Below are 24,362 nucleotides of genomic sequence, written 5' to 3'. Positions count from 1 at the left end.
TGTGCCTTGACTCAAAGTATGTTGAGAGGTACAGAGAGTGATCCATGATTGAATCACTAGCAGCGGTCGAAATTTATCCTTAGTAACTAATGGACTAAGGAATTTTTCTCGATTATGGAGGTGGTTGAAGAGTTTGTCGTAAAGGGTTACGTCAATGCAAACTTTGACACTAATCCGGATAACTATGAGTAGTGAAACGGATTCGTATAGTAGAGTAGATATTTGGAGCATTTCCGAATAGCACGTAGTAGCAGCATCTATAAGATGACATAAATATTTGTAAAGAACGCACGGATCTGAAAGTTTCAGAACCGTTGACTAAAACCTCTCTCATGAGCAAGACGTGATCAAACCCCAGAACTATATGGGTGTTGGATTCGTTAAAATCACATGGTGATGTGAACTAGATTATTGACTCTAGTGCAAGTGGGAGACTGTTGGAAATATGCCCTAGAGGCAATAATAAATTAGTTATTATTATATTTCTTAGTTCATGATAATCGTTTATTATCCATGCTATAATTGTATTGATTGGAAACACAATACTTGTGTGGATACATAGACAAAACACTGTCCCTAGTAAGCCTCTAGTTGACTAGCTCATTGATCAAAGATGGTCAAGGTTTCCTGGCCATAAGCAAGTGTTGTCACTTGATAATGGGATCACATCATTAGGAGAATTATGTGATGGACTAGACCCAAACTAATAGACGTAGCATGTTGATCGTGTCATTTTGTTGCTACTGTTTTCTGCGTGTCAAGTATTTGTTCCTATGACCATGAGATCATATAACTCACAGACACCGGAGGAATGCTTTGTGTGTATCAAACGTCGCAACGTAACTGGGTGACTATAAAGATGCTCTACAGGTATCTCCAAAGGTGTTCGTTGAGTTAGTATGGATCGAGACTGGGATTTGTCACTCCGTGTGACGGAGAGGTATCTCGGGGCCCACTCGGTAATACAACATCATTCACAAGCCTTGCAAGCAATGTGACTTAGTGTAAGTTGCGGGATCTTGTATTACGGAACGAGTAAAGAGACTTGCCGGTAAACGAGATTGAAATAGGTATGCGGATACTGACGATCGAATCTCGGGCAAGTAACATACCGAAGGACAAAGGGAATGACATACGGGATTATATGAATCCTTGGCACTGAGGTTCAAACGATAAGATCTTCGTAGAATATGTAGGATCCAATATGGGCATCCAGGTCCCGCTATTGGATATTGACCGAGGAGTCTCTCGGGTCATGTCTACATAGTTCTCGAACCCGCAGGGTCTGCACACTTAAGGTTCGACGTTGTTTTATGCGTATTTGAGTTATATGGTTGGTTACCGAATGTTGTTCGGAGTCCCGGATGAGATCACGGACATCACGAGGGTTTCCGGAATGGTCCGGAAACGAAGATTGATATATAGGATGACCTCATTTGGTTACCGGAAGGTTTCCGTGCATTACCGGAAAAGTTTCGGGCTCATCGGTAGTGTACCGGGAGTGCCGGGAGGGGTGCCGGGGACCATCGGGAGGGGTGTCACGCCCCAAGGGGTCTCATGGGCTATGGGAAGAGATAAACCAGCCCCTAGTGGGCTGGAATAAGTTCCCACTAAGGCCCATAAGGTTTGAGAAGGAAAAAACACAAGGTGGAAAGAGTTTCCAAGTGGGAAGGTGGAATCCTACTCCAAGTAGGATTGGAGTAGGACTCCTCCACCTCCAATTTCGGCCAACCCTTGAGGGTTTGAGGCTGCCTCTTCCCTCCCCCTCCCACCTATATATACGGAGGTTTTAGGGCTGATTTGAGACGACTTTTCCACGGCAGCCCGACCACATACCTCCACGGTTTTTCCTCTAGATCGCGTTTCTGCGGAGCTCGGGCGGAGCCCTGCTGAGACAAGATCATCACCAACCTCCGGAGCGCCGTCACGCTGCCGGAGAACTCTTCTACCTCTCCGTCTCTCTTGCTGGATCAAGAAGGCCGAGATCATCGTCGAGCTGTACGTGTGCTGAACGCGGAGGTGCCGTCCGTTCGGTACTAGATCGTGGGACTGATCGCGGGATTGTTCGCGGGGCGGATCGAGGGACGTGAGGACGTTCCACTACATCAACCGCGTTCTCTAACGCTTCTGCTGTACGATCTACAAGGGTACGTAGATCACTCATCCCCTCTCGTAGATGGACATCACCATGATAGGTCTTCGTGCGCGTAGGAAAATTTTTGTTTCCCATGCGACGTTCCCCAACACAGGTTTCACCGGAAGACGAAGCACATCAAGCGCCGCTACAACTCCATCCAGGACCATGTCCAGAGTGGAGTGATAAATATTTGTAAAGTACACACGGATCTGAATATTGCAGACCCGTTGACTAAACCTCTTCCACGAGCAAAACATGATCAACACCATGATGCTATGGGTGTTCGATACATCACAATGTAACTGGATTATTGACTCTAGTGCAAGTGGGAGACTGTTGGAAATATGCCCTAGAGGCAATAATAAAATGGTTGTTATCATATTTCCTTGTTCATGATAATCATCTATTGTTCATGCTATAATTGTATTAACAGGAAACAGTAATACATGTGTGAATAAATAGATCACAATGTGTCCCTAGCAAGCCTCTAGTTGGCTAGCTCGTTAGTCAATAGATGATCATGGTTTCCTGATCATGGGCATTGGATGTCATTGATAACGGGATCACATCATTGGGAGAATGATGTGATGGACAAGACCCAATCCTAAGCCTAGCACTAGATCGTATTGTTCGTATGCTGATGCTTTTCTAATGTCAAGTATCTTTTCCTTCGACCGTGAGATTGTGCAACTCCCGGATACCGTAGGAGTGCTTTGGGTGTATAAAACGTCACAACGTAACTGGGTGACTATAAAGGTGCACTACGGGTACCTCCGAAAGTGTCTGTTGGGTTGGTACGAATCAAGATCGGGATTTGTCACTCCGTGTGACGGAGAGGTATCTCTGAGCCCACTCGGTAGAACATCATCATGAGCTCAATGTGACTAAGGAGTTACCCACACGATGACGTGCTACGGAACGAGTAAAGAGACTTACCGGTAACGAGATTGAACAAGGTATAGGTATACCGACGATCGAATCTCGGGCAAGTTCTATACCGACAGACAAAGGGAATCGTATACGGGATTGATTGAATCCTTGACATCGTGGTTCATCCGATGAGATCATCGTGGAGCTAGTGGGAGCCACCATGGGTATCCAGACCCCGCTGATGGTTATTGGCCAGAGAGGTGTCTCGGTCATGTTTGTCAGTCTCCCGAACCCGTAGGGTCTACACACTTAAGGTTCGATGACGCTAGAGTTATAGGGAATTGTTATACGAGGTTACTGAAAGTTGTTCGGAGTCCCGGATGAGATCCCGGACGTCACGAGGAGCTCCGGAATGGTCCGGAGGTAAATATTGATATATAGGACGGATGGTTTCGGATACCGGAAGTGTTTCGGGCATCACCGGTAACGTACCGGGACCACCGGGACCACCGGAGGTGGCCCCGGGGGACCACCGAAGGGGGGCAACGACCCCGGGAGATAAGGTGGGCCAAGTGGGGGTGGGAACCAGCCCCTAGGTGGGCTGGTGCGCCTCCCCACTCAGCCCATAGCGCAAGGGAGAGAAAAGGGGGGGCAAACCCTAGGCCAGGTGGGCCTAAGGCCCACCAGATGGTGCGCCACCCCTTCCTCCCCCTTCTGGTCGCCGCACCTCCCATCTGGGGGGGGGCTGCCGCACCCCTTAGGGTGGGAACCCTAGGGGTGGCACCCCCTCTCCCCTCCCCCTATATATATCGGGCACTTTTGGCCATTGAGACACACGGTTTTTCCTCTCTATCGGCGCAGCCCCGTTCCTCTCCCTCCTCCTCTCTGCCGGTGCTTGGCGAAGCCCTGCCAGAGACCTCGTCTCTCCATCGACACCACGCTGTCGTGCTGCTGGAGTTCTTCCCCAACCTCTCCCTCCTCCTTGCTGGATCAAGGTGCGGGAGATGTCACCGGGCTGCACGTGTGTTGAACGCGGAGGTGTCGTAGTTCGGCACTAGATCGGAATCGCTGCGAGTACGACTCCATCAACCGCGTTCTAGCAACGCTTCCGCTTAGCGATCTTCAAAGGTATGAATATGCTCTTACCCCTCTCTCATTGCTGGTCTCTCCATAGGAAGATCTGAATATGCGTAGGAAAATTTTGAATTTATTCTACGTTACCCGACAGCTATATGTATGATAGTATTCGAGGAGTATTAGTGATAATATTCGACGATGTACGGACAAAATAGATGATGTATTTTCTTATAATTGAATGCATGCTAATTTGAATACTACTTTATTTTACGATTTGGTTTTGCTTATTGAATGCTCAAATTGGAAAAGTATTCCTACTTTGAATACTATGCAGAAATCTAGGAGTCCCGGGTGGAGCCACGACCCGGGAAAAGTTGTTTTGGAACGGAGTTCCTGATAGAATAATTCTTTTTTGGTACAAAGGTTAAGAGAATCCGTTTTTTGCAGAACTATGGATCCACATATCAGGAACCTCGAAGAGGAAGAACTTCTCGAAGATATAATCAAAGACGACCCCGACGTTGAACCAGCTGAATCTCCGTCGTCATATCTAAACCCCGACGTTGGAATGGAGGTCGAGCGACACGAAGATGAAGCCGATGGGGCAGGAGATAGGTCCAATGACGGAGAAGGTGATAGCTCCACTGATGGAGAAGCCGGTGGAGAAGCCGGTGAAGAAATAATAAAGTCCGGCGAGGTATACATATGAAGTTCGACAATCACTTGTAATATGTGAAAAATATTGGAGATAGCTCTATATTGTATACATATACATTCATTTGACGAATGTTTCTCCCTCTTAGGCCTCCACATCGAGCAAAGCTACGAAACCAGGCCCGACTAGAAAGTTGGATGCACGGACGCATTACACCTTTGAGGTGATATTGCCTACGGGCGAACCCAAGCTTCCTAAGAATGCTGCTGACACATTCAAGAAGCAATGCAGAGTTCTCGTTAGGGATCACGTCCCGATCAGCGTTCGGGAGTGGAACAAGCGCAAAGGGGCAGCTGATAGTGACTATGTCGCCGAAAGGTACAAAGATAATCTTTGGAATGATCTCATGTCACATTTCAACCTGTCAGAATGTGAGAATGAAGACGCCGCAGACAAACCGAGGCCAAAGTCAAGCAGTGGACTCTAAAGAAGATGGCCGAACTGTTCCGTAGCTGGAAGAAGAAGCTATGGAAAAACTATCTGAAGACAAAGAAAGTGCCAGTATTCGAGGGGTATCTAGCCAAGCAGGCGAATCACGGGAAGGCATTTCAAGAGTACAAGGAGTCAGAAGATTCCCATGCATTATCAGAAAAGAACAAGATAAATGCCGACAAGAAGAAATATCACCACAAGCTGGGGCCAGGGGGCTATGAGATTGCCATTCCAAAGTGGGATAAGAAAGAGCAAGATCTGCTAGATAAAGTCATCGTACCTAAACCACTCCGTGATGAGTGGGAATTGAGAGCAAGAAATTGGTTCCTTGCGCATGGTGGGTCGTACGACGAAAAAACAGGGGACCTCATCTACAATGACGGTCTTAGGATACCCAGGGAGAATTGGAAAAGGATAGTGAAAGAAATTAAGGAGGGAAAAAGAAAGTTCACTGCAGATAGAGAGAAAGATTTGCTCACATTGGTCCTCGGCAATGACGAACATGGAGGACGAACGCGAGGCTTCGGTCCTTCTTACCCGTGGTGGCTTGGGTTTTCCAGAGACCAAGACACTTACAGAAGCCGAGAGAGAGCAAAGAAGCGGCAGCAGGATGAGGAGAATGACAAGTTCAACCAGTTGCTTGCCAGGATTAACGAGCAACAGAACCAGATTGATGAGCTTAGAGGAGTAGCGTGCCAGGAAGATCCTGCACTTGATATTACCGGCGCCCCATCAAAGCGGAAAAGCAGCATGGCTAAATCTGAGGCCCCGCCCGACGATGCACGAAGAATGATAGAGGGCGGTCCCGGCTACCCCGTGGATGGAATCAAGGAGTCAACATCATGTGAACTCCATTAGAAATTCAAGAACATATCCATGAAGGTGGCCGTCGGACAAGCTTTACCTTCTGGCCCTGATGCACGCTGGCATGGCCGTGAGATTCCAGCTGGCTTTGCTAAAGTCGGGGTGGATGAAATCATGACGGGGTTTCATGATATGGAGCTCGATAGCTGGACCCGAAGATGAGAGGACACTCGGAGAAGTACTGGGTGGAGTCATCCTATGGGACAAGAAATACATCAAGCTTCCAGGCTCGGCCCCAAGGACAACACCGCCTCCGAGTCGTCGCAGGTCACCTACACCTCCATTACCTCCAAGCCCTCCACATGACGTCGGCCAGCACAACACGAGTCCATCTCGATCACCGCCGCCGGACTTGGGTCGTCCGTCTCCGCTGCCGCCCGCACAGGATACTAAGCGGGAGCATGCCACCAAGAACGCTCCGCCGACGATTCCTAAGCGACGGAGCCCCCCAAAGCGCAAACGATCGCCCCTCCCAAAGGTACCTCATGCTAATATTCCTATCAGACCTTATGATCGTACTCCCGAGGAAAACGCCAGGATAGCAAAGGAACATCATGATGCGCAGATGAAAAAGAAGGAACCCGAGCCCCGCCCGGAATACATCGAGAAGCAAATAGCATGGGCAAAAGACTTCATGACCCTTCCATCACAGTATGACTTACACCATAAGCCTGATGACTATACACGCACATTGCAGAAGGAAGTGAAAAAGATCAGATCACGTGCAAAGTGCAAGTGGGAGAAAATCAAGTTCAACTACAAGCAAGAAAAAATCAGACGTTCCTCAGCTTGGACAACAGGCCAAACAGTCGACCCCACCCCTCAAGGTGTTAACCGAGAATGTTCCCCCTCCAGTGCAGGGGCAAGCTTTTGAAATAGCAAAGGAGTGGGCGGCTGAATGTGGTGTCTCGGTTGAAGATTTGCTGGCTTCCCAAGACGACAGGATACCCAAGGCTATGGTAGCCCCTAAGCCACAGTTTGTCATGGGAGAGCCTTTGGTCAGCGAAGATGATCTCCCAACAAATATGTGTTACTTGCATCAATGGTACTTAAGTGAATCAAAGAATGGGAGAACGATGATCGTGCTGAGTGTCCCACGGGAGTACTACGACCGCCCCGAAGAAATCCATATCGACTTTGATGAACTCTTCCAGATGTACAATGGCGACGCCCTCGACAAATCGCTTATGAGTTGCTATTGTCTGTAAGTTTTTCAATTTGTTGTCTACATATAACTTGTTTAGTTATTTCAATTCATTGTCTATATATAACTTGTACTCTATTATGCAGAATGAAGATTCTGGATTGTAAAAGTAAGAACATCCTAAATATTGGGTTTATTGACCCAGATAAAATACATATAGCGACGCTAACTGATAAACCCAAGGAGACAGAGGAAAACCTTCTAAGGTTTCTAACAGATCAAAATTTCTGTGACCACATACTGTTTCCATACAACTTCAGGTGAGGGTCTTTACTCTGTTGTGTCCATTCACTTATAAGTGTAATTGATAAGCTACTGACACACACACATATATATATATATATATACATGTGCAGCTTCCATTGGATTCTGTTGGACATTCAAATTGATAAGGGAAGAGTTGATGCCTTCGACCCATTATCGAGACCCTTGGAACAATTCCAAAGCCTGCAGGACATGCTCCAAGGGTAATTTCAATCATTCTTGCGCTCTATCGATCTCTTTCGATGATTTTATGATATATCAATTAATGAAAAACTTAGCAAATCATTATCCTTGTCGGGCAGGGTTTGGAAGCGGTTCAAGTGCGTGACTCCCGGTAACTTTCCTGAGAAGCTGACCTTTAGAGCGGCTCAGGTAAGTAGTAGTATGATATACTTCTATTTTCAATACATTTATGATGCTAGATTATTATTTTGATTATATATATTCTATTCTCGTAAAGTGCGACCATCAGCCACGGGGAACGCATCTATGCGGATACTATGTTTGCGAGACCATTCGCACGTTTACCTCTGAGCACAAGGATCACAGATTCGACGTAAGCAATGAACATTCACACCTCTATTTTTACCCGTCATTCTTTGTTATCATGATTGATATTCATATTCATCTCCTCTTCTTATATAGCACACGGCCATGAGGACGAAGGTCCTACCAAAGCAACGCGCGATTGCTATTGCAGAGGAGCTTGCGGGATTTCTGAGGACGGAAGCTATAGATGACAAAGGACGATTTAGTGTAGCTAGGGGCCATTACCGATGTTCGTCCATGTAATCGAATAGACGGGCTCTAGTCCCGATAATTCAGATCTCCATATAATTGTATATATATGCTCGCTTGTAAGATAAGTTAATCTTATATATATATGCATAATTATTTCTATTTAAATTACATGAAAACTAATTCCCGAACACCAAACGAGGCATCACGTTAATCTCCCGAACACCTAAACCCTAAAACCCTAAAACCCAAAAATAATTTCATTCAAAAAAAACCCAAAAATAAGCAAAATCTGAAACTCTTTAGTCCCGGTCCGTGTGACGAACCGGGACTAAAGAGCCTGCCCCTGGGGTGCTACGAGGCGCCCACGTGGAGCACCTTTAGCCCCGGCTTGTAACAGGGCCGGGACTAAAGGTTAGGCCTTTAGTCCCGCCCCTTTAGTCCCGGTTGTTGAACCGGGACTAAAGCCCCTTACGGGCCGGGGCTAAAGGCCCCGTCCCCGCTAGTGTATGTTTTGAAGTGTTCGTGACCGTCGTTGCACACATATTGCATTCATGCCATCATATCTTGCGGTGTTTGTATCTTTTGATCTGTAGCTCCGTTGGAGATGTTCTGTATGTGTAAATTGCTTGTAACGACGCGTAGAATCACGTGAACCTATTTGTTTTGCTGTTTAACAACTAATTAAATGTGTTAGTTCAGATCTGGACAGAATTGTAAACTAACATGTGAGGTCGTCTCGGAGGTGCTATATGACATTTCCGACCTCATTTAAAATGCCTAGATAGATAGTTTAATTACGTTTCACCTCTTGCCATGTTTAACCACATTTAATATTGTCGTGTATCTAATCGGGATAGAACTAAATAAATAAACGTGGAGTTTCGTCAATATGCAACTCGTTGCATATTGAACTTCACTTAATGTGTAGTGTTTGATTGTGTGAATTGTCATGCCGTGACTTGCATGTATTCAGCTGATCATGCATCATATGTGGTGTGCATCGTGTGGTGAATTCCGTGTGTTGATTTGTGTTTCCGGTTTGCTTCCTCTCGATAGAGTTCCGCAGGGGTCGGATTGTGAGGACCCGTTCGACTACGTCGGTTCGTCTGCTTCATGCAGGCATTCTTTTTCCAAGCGGGATCTCAGGCAAGATGACCATTTCCCCAGATATCATTACTATCATTGTCATGCTAGTTATTTCGATGCTATCGAATATGTCTCGTTGCCTACCACATGTTAAATATCAGCCTCTCAACAATGCCATGAAAACCTTCAACCTGTTCGACCTAGCAAACTACTGATTGGCTATGTTACCGCTTGCTTAACCCTGTGTTAGCGTTGCTAGTTGCAGGTGCAGTTGCTTCCATGTGATAACATGGGTTCCTTGTTATATCACCATATTAATGCTATTTAATTTAATGCACCTATATACTTGGTAAAAGGTGGAAGGCTCGGCCTTTCTAGCCTGGTGTTTTGTTCCACCTTTGCCCCCTTAGTTTCGGCTACCGGTGTTATGTTCCATAATTGAGCGCTCCTAACACGATCGGGGTTGTTATGGGGACCCCCTTGATAATTCGTTTTAGATTAAAGCTGGTCTGGCAAGGCCCAACATTGGTACTACATTTTCCCAACATAATAATTTTTTTAATACTGAAATGCATAGGGAGTTAGCGCTACCCGAGGAGTAATTCTACATAATACAGGAGGACCAGTGCTGATGGTGCTGGTCCAAAATAGAGCACTATGCGGGGCCAACCCAGGGCAACTTGTGTGATTTCTATCAGGCCACCGTACGCGTCGCTCATCCGTCGTGTCCTGAGAACGAGATACGCTGCTCCTATCGGGATCGTTGACACGTCGGGTGGCCTTGCTGGATTAGTTTTACCTTTGACGAGATATCTTGTGCATCGGGATTCCGGTGATGCTTTGGGTAATCTCAGAGTTGAGGTTTTCTACTAAGGAGTCCGACGAGATCGCGAGTGTCGTGATCGAGGATTTCTATGCGGCTTGTGGTAATTTGTGATGGACTAGTTGGAGCACCCCTGCAGGGTTAAATCTTTTCGGAAAGCCGTGCCCGCGGTTAAGTGGCAACGTGGAAACTTTGTTTAACACTGGTTCTAGATAACTTGAAGTTAACTTAATTAAAATATGCCAGCTGTGTGCGTAACCGCGACTGTCTCTTTCGTGAGCTCTTTCTCCGATCGAGGACATGGTGGGGTTATGTCTGACGTAGGTAGGTGTTCAGGATCATTCGTTTGATCAACCGTAGTTCACGTCCGCTATGCGTAGATCTTCCCCCTCTCATTTCTTGTACTCGTAAGTTTAGCCACCAAATATATGCTTAGTCGCTACAGCAACCTCACCACTTAACCATACCTCACCCATTAAGCTTTGCTAGTCCTGATACCTTTGGAAATGAGATTGCCGAGTCCCCTGTGGCTCACAGATTCCTACAACACCAGTTGCAGGTACAGGTAAAGGTTATTTGATGCGAGCGCGTTGATTGTTCATTTGGAGTTGCTTCTTCTTCTTCTTCTTCTTCTTCTTCTTCTTCTTCATCGATCTAGGATGGGTTCCAGGCCGGCAGCCTGGGATAGCAAGGATGGACGTCATTCTTCTTTTCTCGTTTGTTTTCGTCTATAGTCGGACCCTGCTCTTCTTCATGATGATTATGTATTGTACTGCTGTGACTATGATGTAGCTTGTGGCGAGTGTAAGCCAATTCTATATATATCTCTTCTTTTTAGTACATGTACTTGTAACGATATCCATTCTTGCGACACGACGAGATGCGCTTCTATCCCTGACGAGGCCCTCGTGCCAAATTGAGGATAGGGTCGCATCTTGGGCGTGACACCCACCCTGGCCGTCGCCTCCACCTTTGGCCGCCGGCCCCTAGGGGAAACCCTACGGCTCCTTCCCCTCCTCCCTTCCCCATATATATATAGAGAGGGAGAGAGAGGACAGCGAGACACCAACATGCTACAACGTTTCTCTCCTCTCCCTCATAGTTATTCTCCTCTAAACATCCCGCGGCGAAGCCCTGCTGAGTTGTCATCACCATCACCTCACCACGCCATCGTGCTGCTGGAGGACTCGGGCTGCTACTTCACCACCGCTCGCTGGATCGAGGAGGTGAAGGCTTCATCAAGCCATACGTGTGTTGAGCGCGGAGGTGTCGTCCATTCGGCGCTTGATCGGGAGTTCGTGGGACGGATCGTGATTGGATCGCGAAGACGTGCCACTAGATCAACCGTGTTCTTGAATGCTTCCACTTAGTGATCTACAAGGGTATGTAGATTCAAACTCTCCTCTCGTCCTAGATCGATCTTGGTGAGCGTAGGAATTTTTTTATTTCCCATGCAACGTTCCCCAAAAGTTGCCCCGATCTGATTCGTTCAATGGTAAGGGCTTCACTTTTGGTGAGCCACCTTGGAGGTCCGCAAAGCTGCATATCAGCGATAGAGCCGTGTCGAGCTTGCGTGAGGAGGTGATACGTCATTCTTTTCTTCGGTGGCTACTGTGGTGTGCCGGAGGCAGATGATGGACGTTGGTGTCAAACTCAAAGATGTTCTTCTATCTTTTTAGTTTTGTCATGTGGATCTTTATGTGACTTGTCATTTGATCTTTATGATATGAATGAGACACATATTACCAAGAAAAAAACTCCTAATTCTGTTTGATGGCAGGAGACGAGGTGACCTGCCCCGAAAGCAATACTTTACAAAATAAAATAATATAAGAAACTCCAATCAGGGATGAGCCATCGAGGTGGACCCCGCTCAACAGAGCCTTCTCGGCCCCGATCATCGGCCTATCGTCTCGTACACCGTCTGGTACCACCTCTATCTAGTGACCTCCATCGAACAACGCTCATCCTGTTTTTTTTTCATTAGAATGGTCTCTAATGAATGCCTAGCCTAGTCAACTCAGTACCACCATGACTTGTGCACTATATCTAACGCAAATCATCCCTCTAACCTATCTTGCCCATCCGTCGTGCAGGGACATTCCACTTACTTGATGTTTTTCATCCCCTCCTCTCTCTCTTCCCTTCGCATCACCTCGACAAGCCCTCTCACTCCCCAATTTTCAGCATATGTTGTGTTGTGTGATTAGGGAATATGATCGGTGTCCAGAGTTTGTTGATGTCGTTGGCATTCCACATTCTCATGGCCATCGTCGTTGCCGTGCTTGGAAAACATGTCACCGAGCTTTGCCGTGTTTTGGTGATTCTTCTAGATATGAATGAATCTTTATGTTTCTCCTTTAATCACTCACACCATGCCTTTCTTCTTTGCCTCTCACACCATTCCTTTCTTCTTTGCCTCTATTATGTCGCCGCCTCCACATCAATCTTCGCCTCCAGTGAGCCACAATCTTTATCCTTGGCTTCCGCAAATTGGGGCTCCCCTTCAACCCTCAGATTCATCTTCTAGCAGTCGCACATCACTAAAGTTGTTCCTTCCAAATTGCTTCGTCGCCCTTTGCCATTTTCAAGGTCATGGCTGTAGTGTCCTCTGTCTATGTTGGCTTTGTCAGTATGATTATGGTGAAGTACTTTCCCTCCTCCCTACTGAGCCTCCTCTTGCTTTGCTCACTCTCATGTCACCACAGTACCCTAGGAAACCTCGTCCTAACCAATGGTGTTTTGATGACCCACAAGTACAGGGAATCAACTGTAGTCCTTTTGATAAGTAAGAGTGTCGAACCCAACGAGTAGCAGAAGAAAATGAAAAGAAGTTTTCGACAAGATATTCTCTGCAAGCGCTGTGAGTAACGATGATAGATAACTCTGTGGCAAGACAATTGGTAACAAGTAACAAGAGTAGCAAGTGTGCAGCAATGTGGCTCAATACTTTTTGTAGCAAAGGACAAGTCTGAAGGTTCTCTTGTATAAACGAAAACGCTTCCGAAGACACATGAGAATTTCCATCTAGTCATGTTCACCATGTTGAATTGATTCACGTTCGTTACTTTGATAATTTGATATGTGGACCGACCGGTGCTAAGTTGTTGCTCATAGTTGAACAAGCAATCCACTTATGCCAAAGGAAGGAGGTCGGGGACGAGCCGGCACAATAACGACTGACCACGCGGGTCGAAGCCCGATAGAGGGAATGAAGGAGCGTCACCTCCGAAAAGAGCAGCCGCCTGTACCGTTTGGGGACGAAGAAGACACTGAGAGAGCCCATCAGACCAACAAGCAAACCGAAAAGCCCATCCCCTCCAAAGCCCGCATCCATTTTGGCCCAGACAAAACGGCACTGGCTGGCTGCCATATGCTCCCATATCCACTTCGGTCTCCCTCCTGGCCATGGCTATCGCCGTCGTCGTCGTCTTGCCCGCCGCCGTAGCAGCAGGCCGGCGAGACCGGTGCTCGACCCTCCCGCTCCCCATCCCAGCCACGTTAGCCCTCCATTCGCCCGCTCTTCTTCCTCTCCCTCTTCTCTGATCTCCCGCCAATCCCGCGCCTTGGTTGGTTCCCTCCCCGCAAGCCCGCCGCTGTTTCGCTGGACTCATCGCCTCTTTTCTCGGTAAAGGAGCCTCACATTCTTCTGCCTGTTTCGGATTCTTTCCCGTTGCTACCGTTGGCACTTGGCAGCAGCAGCCGACCATTATTGTTACTGAATCCGATTGGGCTGGCTTTCGCATGCACGCGAGGTGCTCGACACAATGCTGCCTAGTAAAAACCGAGGAACCCACGCTCACAACTCAGAACGAACCCCTTATCTTTGTTTTCGCTTCAGTCAATCAATCTCTGCACATGCGCTTCCTCTTCGTTCTGTGATCTCAATCTGAATCAGCTTCTGCAGGTGCCCGCTCTATCATGTGCTGTGAAATGAGGCCGGGGTTTGGGTTTGGGTTCGGGTCCGCGCGGCGCGGCATCTGGAGGACCTGGCCCGCCCTCTGCTCACGGAACCAGCAGCGCTTCGCGTCGTCTCTTGACGTCATGGCTGCCACAATGCCGGCACCAAACCAAGCAAGGAAGAGGAGCAAGGTCATCGTGATATCAGGACCCACCGGCGCTGGGAAGAGCAGGCTCGCCTTGGAGGTGGCCAGGAGGCTCGGGGGAGAGATCATCAGTGCCGACTCAGTCCAGGTGTACCGCAGCCTCGACGTCGGTTCCGCCAAGCCGTCTGCTTCGGAGATGAGCATGGTGCCGCACCACCTGATCGACATCATGCACGCGTGCGAGGACTACTCGGCTGGGATGTTCTTCAGTGACGCGCGAAGGGCGACTCAAGATGTTCTTGGCAGGGGCGCTGTGCCAGTTGTCGCAGGAGGGACTGGGCTGTACCTGCGGTGGTTTATCTACGGCAAGCCAAATGTTCCACAATCGTCCTCCGACATCATATCGAGTGTGTGGTCTGAGCTTGCTGGCTTTCGTGAGAGCGGTCGGTGGGAAGAAGCGGTGGAGCTCCTGCTCAAGGCCGGGGACTCTGAAGCTCGGGACTTAGATACGAATAACTGGGCCAGGTTAAGCAGAAGGCTCGAGATCATCAGGTCATCAGGTTCCCCTGCATCTGCCTTCACCTTACCATACAGCTCATTCCAGAAGCAGCAAGACACCAAGCTAACTGATTCCCCAAGCGATGATGCAACCTGTGAAACGAAGGAACTGGATTATGACTTCCTATGTTTTTTCCTCGCATGTCCACGGGTTGAACTCTACAGATCAATTGATTTGAGGTGTGAGGAAATGCTGGTTGACACAGGAGGCCTTCTTTCAGAAGCCTCATGGCTTCTTGATATCGGGCTGCAGCCAAATATGAACTCCGCGACCCGTGCTATTGGTTACAGGCAAACCATGGAGTACCTGCTGCATTGCAGACAAAACGGAGGCAGTAGCTCCCCAGAGGAGTTCTTGGAGTTCCTAACCAAGTTTCAGCAGACTTCTAGGAACTTCTCAAGGAGGCAAATGACCTGGTTCCGCAACGAGAAGATTTACCAGTGGGTTGACGCGTCACAGCCTTTTGAAGAAATAGTGCAATTCATCTGTGATGCTTACAATGGCTCTGATGCATTGGTGCTGCCTGAATCTCTTGAAATGAAAAGGGAAAGCTGCCTGCACACGAGCAAGGATCTCAAAACCTATCGTTCAGAGAACAGGGTGTTCCTTGGGCATGAAGACTGTCGACACATTTTGGATTGGATTAGGAGGACGCAGGGGAAGTGAGGTCTAGTTCTTGTCACTTCTCATACTTTGTTTTGTTTCCACCAGAAAATTTATCCGGCTATAGAATTTTGCTTTTTGAGAGATTACCACAGGAGTTTTCGGTTCATTTTTGTCCTGTTTTCATCATAGATTCATCATATAAAAAAGGTGTTTTCTTCAGAGTGTTCGGAATGGAGTGATAAATTGATAATCCAGTGGACCTTCTTTCGAGTCTTTCTGTTTGTTGTTAACATGGAACATGGAAGCCGTTCTCTGTGGCGGACTTGTTGATGCCAGGTCAGAACTCTGAATCCCGAACAATATAATGCAGTAAAACAAGTCAAAGAGACAAAAGGTTTAAGGATGGCATTTGCTCTCCCTCTTTTGGGTAGAACTTTTCGTAATCACAAACTATATACATAACCAGTTCTTGCAGACCGATGATTAGGCAAGAATCCAGTGATGCAGTGGTTTGGTAGATCTGTAGTACAGTATAAGTTTGACAATGGTGTATCTGTGACTGCATTTGCAACTAACTGAACAAAAAGTACACCGTTTATAGTTATATGCAGAAATAAAGATAAAAGTGGTTGGGCGCTAAAGTTAAAGTGTAAACCAACACAAATCGTGTTGAATGTGGGTATCTATTTTGGGCTAAAACTGCATGGTGACTTATCTGAATTCCCCTGAAATTCTGTTCAGGTTCCCCCAAATGAGAACATAAGCATCATTGAAAATGTAATGTGAGCATCCATACTTTGTTTCCGTGATGTAAGCCAGAAAGGAAGGAGAATAATGGAAAGATGTCTCTAATCATAAGTTAAGCACCCCAAAGCAGTGTGCTAGTCTGTGGTGTGCTCACCTTGATGGAGAGCACTAACCTCTGCCTTTGAAAATGATGCAGATTCTTTGAAAAACAGCAAGCCAGGTTTAGTTCTACTCTCTTCTCATACTTTGTTTTGTTTCCACCAGCAAAACTGTCCATCCATAGGATTTTAATTTTTGGAGAGATAATTATTACCTCATGAGTTTTCAGTTATTTTCTCTGTTTCCATCATAGATTCATAAAAATGATGTTTTTTCGTAGAGTTTCTGGAATGGAGGGATAGATTGATAATCCAGTGGTGCTTCTGAGTGGCAGACTGCATGATGCCAAGTCAGAACTCTGAATTCGAAAGTATATAACTCACAAAAAAGGTCAAACAGTGATGAGGTTTAATGATGGCGCATGCTCTCGACCTCGTTGATTGGATCTTTTTCAGTCGCAAACTATATATATAACTTGCTGACTGGGCAAGAATCTAATGGAGCAGTGGTTTGGTAGATCTGTTAGTACAGCATAAGTTGACAATGGTGTATCTCTGACTGCATTTGCACCTAACTGAGAAACACACACATCACTGTCAGGTCTGCACATAAGTAAATATAGAAGTGGAGGTGTACCAAACTGTAAACCATCACTAATCATCTTAATTAGAGATATTTGGGGCTAGAACTGCATGGTGATTTATCTGAAATTGCATCGTAATTTATCTGAACTCCCCTGAGATTGCTTAGGTTCCCCGAAGTGAGAACATAAGTAGCATTAAAATGTAAGTGCATAATAATTTGTTTGACATGAAGTAGCCAGAATGGAAGGGGAATAATGGAATCATGCTGCTAATCTTAACCTAAGCACCTGAAAGCATTGCATTATTTTGTGTTGATCCCACCTTTGATGGAAAGCACCAACCTTTCTGCCTTTGAAAACGATGCTTAATTAAACATTAACAACCGGTTGATTTTCTGATTTCTGTCTAACAAACATGATGGTGCCAGGTAAAGGTAGCTTTTCTGTGAAGTCATGAAGATTCGATGAATCTTCTCATATGTGCTTCTATATGATTGTTTCTTTTTGCTATTCTCTACTGTGTTCTGTTAATAACTAGATCTGATACCAGTGAATTAGATGCCCATGCATGCATGAACTAGCCACCAGACAAGTAAGCCATGTTTCACTGGCAAGTCCAGGAAAAGCAGCTCTATCTCCGTGGTCAACGCAACTAATTCATCTATATAGTAGTAGCAGGCTAGCAGCGCAATTTCCAGTGCAAGATGCACTTGGTCAAAGATGCGATCGATGCCTTTGTCTTTGTAGTTTGGCACAATCTGGCCCAAACTATCTAACCAAAACAAAAGGTGGGCAGATGTCTTCAGATGGTGTATTCTAATTTTGATTTTTCAGAAATTGAAAGAAATATGCATGGGGAATATGGTATATGTTCTTTAATATTATCATTTTGAAGAAATTACATGCTCTTTATTATTATTATTATTTCATGTATTTCAGGATCTAAACAGCTTTAGCTTTGGCTACAATTTACACGAAATCAAAATAGTCACAAATTGTTTTGGTCTTTATTTTACCAAACTGATTACTGCCTGTACACAACTGTGGGAGCTTAATGTTTTAAAAGTGTTGAAGGAGTCATAGAGTAGATTCTTGCTGGTTTGACGTCTTCACCTTAAGCATCTTCTTCTAAAGCACTGGATTTTTTCAGTTCTCTTTTTCTATTTTCATCATAGATTCATAAAAAATGTAGATGTTTTTTTTTTTCAGTGTGTTTGGAAGGGAGGGATAAATTGATGATCTAGCGTGCTTCCCTGCGGCAGACTGCATGATGCCAAGTCAGAACTCTGAATTCAAAAATATCTAACTCACAAAAAAAAGTCAAAGAATCATGAGGTTTAATGATGGCACATGCTCTCGACCTCTTTGGTTGGATCTTTTCATAGTCACGAATTGTACATACATATATAATCAGTTAACTAGGCAAGATTCTAGTGAAGATCAGCGGAGGTGTAGCAAAGTATAAACCATCGCTAATCATCTTGGGGCTAGAACTGCATCATGATTTGTCCGAGTTCCCCTGAAAATTGTGCTTAGGTTCCCCAAAATGAGAGCATAGGCAGCATTAAAAAATGTTATGTAAACACCATAATTTGTTTCCAGGATGGAAATAAGCCAGAAAGCAAGGAGAATAATGGAAAGACGCCGCTAATCTTAGCTTAAGCACCACAAAGCAGGGTGCTGTTCTGTGGTGAGCCCACCTTGATGGAAAGCACCAACCTCTGTCTTTGAAAACGGTGCAGATTCTTCGGCGAACAGCGAGCGAGGTACTAGTGTTTCACATACTTTTTTTTTCTTCTTGATACAAATGTTTCACTTACCTGTGTAACGGAAAAAAAAAGAGGGGCATTTGATGAAGAATCATACTGTCTGTGTACCTAAGAATACTACGTAGTACAGCACCGCATGCCTAACAGAGCTGCATGAAGCATGATTATTAAACAGTAAGGACTCATGATGTTGATTTTCCATCCTTCTATCCAACAAACATGATGTTGCCCGCCAAGGTAAGGTAGGGTAGTTTTCCAATGAAGGCATGAAGATTCCAGGAGGATTCTCATATGTACTAGTACCACCTTATGATTGTACTCTTCTCTACTGTTTTCTGTTAACTAGGTCTGATGCCAGTGAGAGATGCCAACAACTGGCTGGCTAGTAGGGCAGGTTTGATTGGCCAATCCAGGGAAGTTTACTCATGAAATAAGTCTCTTTATTTTTTTGAGAATTAGTAAGTCTATTCGGTCAATGCAACTATGTGGTACTAGTAGGGCCTTTGTAGTTGGACAGCCAGGATGCACTTGGTCAAAGAGGCGATGGATTCCTTTGTCTTTGTGGTTTGGCACAATCTGGCCCAGACCAGCTGACCAAAACAAAACAAAAGGTAGGCCGATGTCTTCAGATGGTGTATTCTGAATTTATTTTCTTGTTCTTCATGAATCGAAAGACATATGCATGGGGCATATGTCATTTGCTCTCTTTTATTTTTATTTGTGGAAAACATATTATTATTATTATTATTATTATTATTATATCTTATATTTGAGGATCTAAACAGCTTTGCCTACAGTTTACGCCAACTCATATAGTCGGGAAAAAAATTGGTTGTTATTTTACCAAACTGATTACTGCCTCTACACAACAACTCTGTAAGCTGGCAGTTTGCTTCATGTTTAGAAAGTGTTGGACTGGTAGAGTAGGATTCTTGCAGGTTTAATTTGACATCTTCACCTTAAGCATCTACTTCTTCTTAAGCAGTGCCAGAGAATACACTAGAATGACCACTTGTTCGTTTCTGCTGCCAGCGCAAGCTGCGTCGGCCCTCCCGGCTATGTGTTAACTCTGAATTCAAAAAATATATATAAGTAACTCATAATTTTTTTTGTCAAAGAGTCATGAGGTTTAATGACGGCACATGCTCTCGACCTCTTTGATTGGACCTTTTTCATAGTCGGAACTATATACTTATATGTAACCAATAAACTGGGCAAGGATCTAATGAAGATTCGTAGATGTGCTAGTACAACATAAGTTTGACAATGGTGTATCTCTGAGTACATTTGCACCTAATCGAGAAAAACACAAATCACTGCCAGTTGTGCACATAAGCAATGATAAATGTGTAGTGGTAGGTACCTAAGTGTAAACTAACACAAATCTCCTTGGCATGAAGGTTCCAAGGAGAGCTTCTCATATGTACCTGTATATGCTTGTTTCTTTTTGCTGTTCTCTCCTGTTGTTGTTATTGTGTTAAGCAGATCTGATGATGCCAATGAGATGTTCATGTGTGCAACAAGTGGTTGGCTAGTAAGCCAGGTTTGACCGGCCGGTCAGGAAAGCATGCATACCTATGAAACAACAGGTCTACTTGGTCAATTCAACCATGTTGTGGTACTGGTGCCTTCCTAGTGGAAGAACTTGGTCAGCAGGGAGGTGATGCCTTTGTCTTTGTGGTCGGGCACAGTTTGGCACAATCTGGACCCAGACTATCTGACCAGAAACAAAAAGGTAGGCAGATAGATGTATTGAGATGCTGTATTCTGGATTTCAATCTTTTTTCTTTGAAAATCGAAAGAAACATGCATGTGGCTTATTGTGTATGCTTTTTGTTGTTGTTGAGGTAATTGTATGATCGTTTGATTATTTCCTGTACTCATTTAAAGATCTATAAATTTTGCCACGAACTGATTACTGCCTGTACACAGCTGTGGAATCTTGATGTATTCTTTTGTTTTTTGAGGGAAGGAAGCTTGATGTTTAGAAAGTGTTGGGGGGTGGTAGAGTAAGAATCGTGGTTGTTTGACATCTTCACCTTAAGCATCTTCTTGGTGTGAAGCAGTGTCAGAGAATGCACCGGTTAATAATCAACAAGTGTGCAAGATTTTAATCAAGCACCTGTTCATTTCTGCCGCCGTCCCGGCTGCGTCGGTGCTCCCTCCCGTTAACCCACCATATACTCCCTCCGTACCAATATACTCACTCCATCTCAAAATAACTGTCTTAAGCTTAGTACAACTTTATACTAGAGCTAGTATGAAATTTGAAACAGTTATTTCGGAACGGAGGAAGTAATTATTATCTCTGCCTTATTATTATATTTGTACTTCCTCGGTCTCAAAATTTTTATCTTGAATTTGTCTAGATATGAATGTATCCAGTCACGTTTTAGAATTTAGATACATCTATTTCTATATATACCTAAGGCAAGAACGGAGGAAATAATAATTTAATATTGAATTTATGGTATTTATTTTAAGACGGAGAAAGTGTTTCTGAAGAAAAAAACAATTCTTGCGTTCTTTTCTCTCCAAAAAATTTAAAAAAACAATTTTTTATTTATTGATGATGTGGGGGCGTGTGAAGAGGAGGAAGCAGCGGCAGTCGGCGAGAGAAGTAGTGGAGCGTGGAACACGCCGGCCACGTGCACCCCCACCTCCACCTCCTCCCCGAACCGCGTAACCAAACCAGCCGTAGGTTATTAGAATAAAAATCAAATCTTTGCAGGGAGAAAGCGGCCGTCGGTTGATTAAGGCGCCGGGGAAGAGCAGAAGCAGAGGAGGCTTCGCTTTTGCTTTTGCTTTTGCTTGGCTCCTCTTCTTCCTCCCCCTCCCCCGTCGACAAGCAAAGCCCACCCACCCAACCACCCTCACAACCTACCCTTCCCCTCCGCATTTCTCCTCCCGGCCGCCGGGACGGGACGGGAGGGATCTGCCTGCCCTGCGCGATTTGTTTGATCTGGGGCCGCCGACGACAAGCGGGGGTTTCTTTTCCTGGTTTGTTGGTATGGGGATCTCGCACCCGCTCTCCGACGAGTTCTACGGAGGGCCCCGCGGAGGGCTGGGCTTGGGCGGCGCGCTCATGCTGTCGCCGGACCGGTCGCCGCCCTCCTCCCCGCCGTCCTGCTGCTCGCCCGTCCATGGCCAGGAGGGCTTCCTCCAGCACCAGGTGTCCCGGATGGACACGCTCGCCGGCATCGCCATCAAGTACGGCGTCGAGGTATCTTCTCCCACCCTCTCTCTCTCCATCCCTGCTAGTTTGGTGGAGTTGCTGCTGAGTTGCACGCAGAAAAACAACGGTGATATTCTTCCTACTGAATGCAAGGAACAACACTATTATCAAGGAATTTCGGTAGAAAAAACTTGTCATGGAGTCTGTGTCTCGTGCCGAGTCTGCTCTACTTCAAAGACAAGAGAGGGAGGACTTGTCCCTGACAAAGATCCAAACATTTACCTGTGTTCTCCCTAGTTTGCGCCTGCCTGGTGCTGCTATGGCCTGTGTCTTGCTCCACCTGAAAACACGCTGTGAACCAGAGACGTTCATGGCCATGTATGAAGTAATCCTGCAATGTGATGCAAAAACTCTGATGAGCTTAGGGTGTCGCACCGAAACATTTCTGTATTTGCACTGCATTCCTCCGTGACAATATCCCAACATTACCCATGTTTTTCTCTGGCATGTGCCTGCGATATTACGCTAGTGCTTGTGCGGCCTTTAATCTTGCGCCGCTTCAGAATACTCCGTCAACTATGCACTTCAACGTAGTCACGGGCCATGTAGTCCTGCTATGAGCTTGATGCAAGCAAAAACACCGAGTTTCGACATCACGGGTCGTGCTTTCGCGGGGAGTCCGTGGGAGGAGTAACATGATGAAATGCTATTATGCATTTGCGTTGCACATCGATTTGGACCTCCTGTTGGTCAGGGTAGTTTAGTTGGTTCCAGTTGTCATTTTGGGGCTATCTCCCAAAGTACAAATACACCGAGTTTGGTTACCATGTTAAGATTATACTCCTTTCTGTGTAGATCTCGGACATTAAGAGGGCGAATAGTCTCGTGACTGACAGCCAGATGTATGCGCACAAGGCATTGCTCATACCTCTACCAGGAAGGCCCATGCCATCCTCTGTGAAGCTGAATGGATCCAGCCTACGGACGAAAAGGTAAAGATTTCCTCATGTTAATTTGTTCCATGTGATTTTGCTTCATGACATTTCACTCACGTTTTGACTATTTAGGTTGGTGTACATGGTATGTAAATACAATAGTCTTTGTTCTTTCATACCAGACATTTTTAATACTGCAGTTGAACTTAAGAACACTCTCTAAGCTATTCTCTGTTTTTTTTTCAGAGCGTGGGCTCCGAACAATCAGCAAAACAATCAGCAAAACAGGGACATTGTGACTTCACCAGATTCTGAAAAGACTAGACAGCAGCAGTCGTCGCTCGCAATGAGCAGCTTGCAGAGCTACTATGGCCTGAGTTCTCAAGGAGGAGATGACATGGATTTGAGTACAGAAATGTCCTTGTACAGCAAGGGAAGCTCCCAAGGTATTGGCAGCGAAATACTCCCAATTTCTTCTTCTCTGCCTGACAGTACACAGAGCACTGGCAGAGGCAATGGGGCGGCCAAAGAAAAGCAAGATGGTTCCATACGTCGGCGGCAGAAAGTGGAATCCGATACCCAGGACGACCTTCTGTCGGACTCGATCAAGATGATCAAGAGCTTCCTGCCGAGGCCGGTCTCCAGCATGCGTCTGAGTACTGACACGAGCAGCCCAGATACGAGCGCGAAGAACAACGGTGTCTCGTTTCTGAACGGGTTGAAATCCGTAGTGCGGAAGTCGCCGAGCGCGCCGAGCTTTGCGGACTCGGAGAACAATGGGGTCTCCATGTGGTCGAGCTCCAAGTGGACCTTCAACCACGAGTCCTTCACCCGTCCGTTGCTCGACGGCCTGCCAAAGCCCGCGGCGGGTCGCAGGATGAAAGCTGCTTTGGACTGAGTTTTAGTCTATGACTATGTAACGGCACAATAGAAGTGTTCTGTTTGTATGACCACTCTGCTGCTGCAAGCTCCATCTGTCATGCCATCATCACTATGAGCTGGGTTGAGAGGGGGAAAATGGAAGAGTTGACTTGGTTGGACATGATCTTCTGCCACCTCAATCCTTGTTCCTCATGGCGGCAATGATCGCATGACGGACTGCGGAGTTGTCAAACAACTTGCAGTTGGATCTTCACCCTCCTCATCCTGCTTTTTTCTCATGTGGCATCTGCTGCTAATTCATTAGGCCCTTATAATTCATCATTCGTCATGTATAATTGTATATCACACTATATACGGAGTAAAATACATGGTACCCTGGTTAACCACCGGCTTGTCCACTTTATTCGGTTTGCTCGTTATATTTAGGAAAGTGCAAACATACAGTCACTAGTGTATTTTCCTGTACATATAGGTATCTATCTTGAGTAGATGTGGCTGCAGGGCCTGCCTGTCAGTGAGCCATTGAAACCGTCGTCTGTCTTCATTCTGCCCGTTGTTGGTTTGCTCTTTCCGAAACCTGTTGATTGCCTGTGTCTGCACTGCAGGTTGAATACTCTGCTCTGGAGATGCAAGGTCCATTCGGGGAACTCATCTTACTATATCGAAATAAACCGTCAATATATTCAGTACCTGAAGCGGAATGAGATTCTTGATTGTTTTTTCATTCCATCTCGCAACACGGGAAAAT

General features: G+C 45.9%; 2 protein-coding genes across 2 annotated transcripts; both read left to right on the top strand.

Annotated features, from left to right (window-relative positions):
- The first annotated feature begins 13,581 nt into the window (after positions 1-13,581).
- Positions 13,582-15,643, top strand: LOC123409308 (tRNA dimethylallyltransferase 9). Its single transcript, XM_045102245.1, has 2 exons — positions 13,582-13,841; positions 14,121-15,643. Exon 2 carries the CDS (start codon positions 14,135-14,137, stop codon positions 15,482-15,484), a length of 1,350 nt encoding a protein of 449 aa, XP_044958180.1. The 5' UTR covers positions 13,582-13,841; positions 14,121-14,134; the 3' UTR covers positions 15,485-15,643.
- A 5,722-nt stretch (positions 15,644-21,365) lies between these two features.
- LOC123409309 lies at positions 21,366-24,000 on the top strand. The gene is made up of 3 exons (XM_045102247.1): positions 21,366-21,845; positions 22,653-22,789; positions 22,979-24,000. The coding sequence occupies exons 1-3, from the start codon at positions 21,633-21,635 to the stop codon at positions 23,628-23,630; spliced, it is 1,002 nt and encodes a 333-aa protein (XP_044958182.1). The 5' UTR covers positions 21,366-21,632; the 3' UTR covers positions 23,631-24,000.
- The last annotated feature ends 362 nt before the right edge of the window (positions 24,001-24,362 follow it).

Source organism: Hordeum vulgare, chromosome 7H, assembly GCF_904849725.1.
Source record: "Hordeum vulgare subsp. vulgare chromosome 7H, MorexV3_pseudomolecules_assembly, whole genome shotgun sequence".
Classification (NCBI taxonomy): domain Eukaryota; kingdom Viridiplantae; phylum Streptophyta; class Magnoliopsida; order Poales; family Poaceae; genus Hordeum; species Hordeum vulgare.
This window is presented reverse-complemented; position numbering and strand designations above follow the sequence as displayed.

Excerpts from the sequence above, each read along its gene's own strand:
- LOC123409308 (XM_045102245.1), top strand. The coding sequence starts at position 14,135 with ATGTGCTGTGAAATGAGGCCGGGGTTTGGGTTTGGGTTCGGGTCCGCG.
- LOC123409309 (XM_045102247.1), top strand. The coding sequence starts at position 21,633 with ATGGGGATCTCGCACCCGCTCTCCGACGAGTTCTACGGAGGGCCCCGC. Across the intron at positions 21,846-22,652 it reads CCATCAAGTACGGCGTCGAG|ATCTCGGACATTAAGAGGGC; the intron begins GTATCTTCTCCC and ends CTTTCTGTGTAG. Across the intron at positions 22,790-22,978 it reads TCCAGCCTACGGACGAAAAG|AGCGTGGGCTCCGAACAATC; the intron begins GTAAAGATTTCC and ends TTTTTTTTTCAG.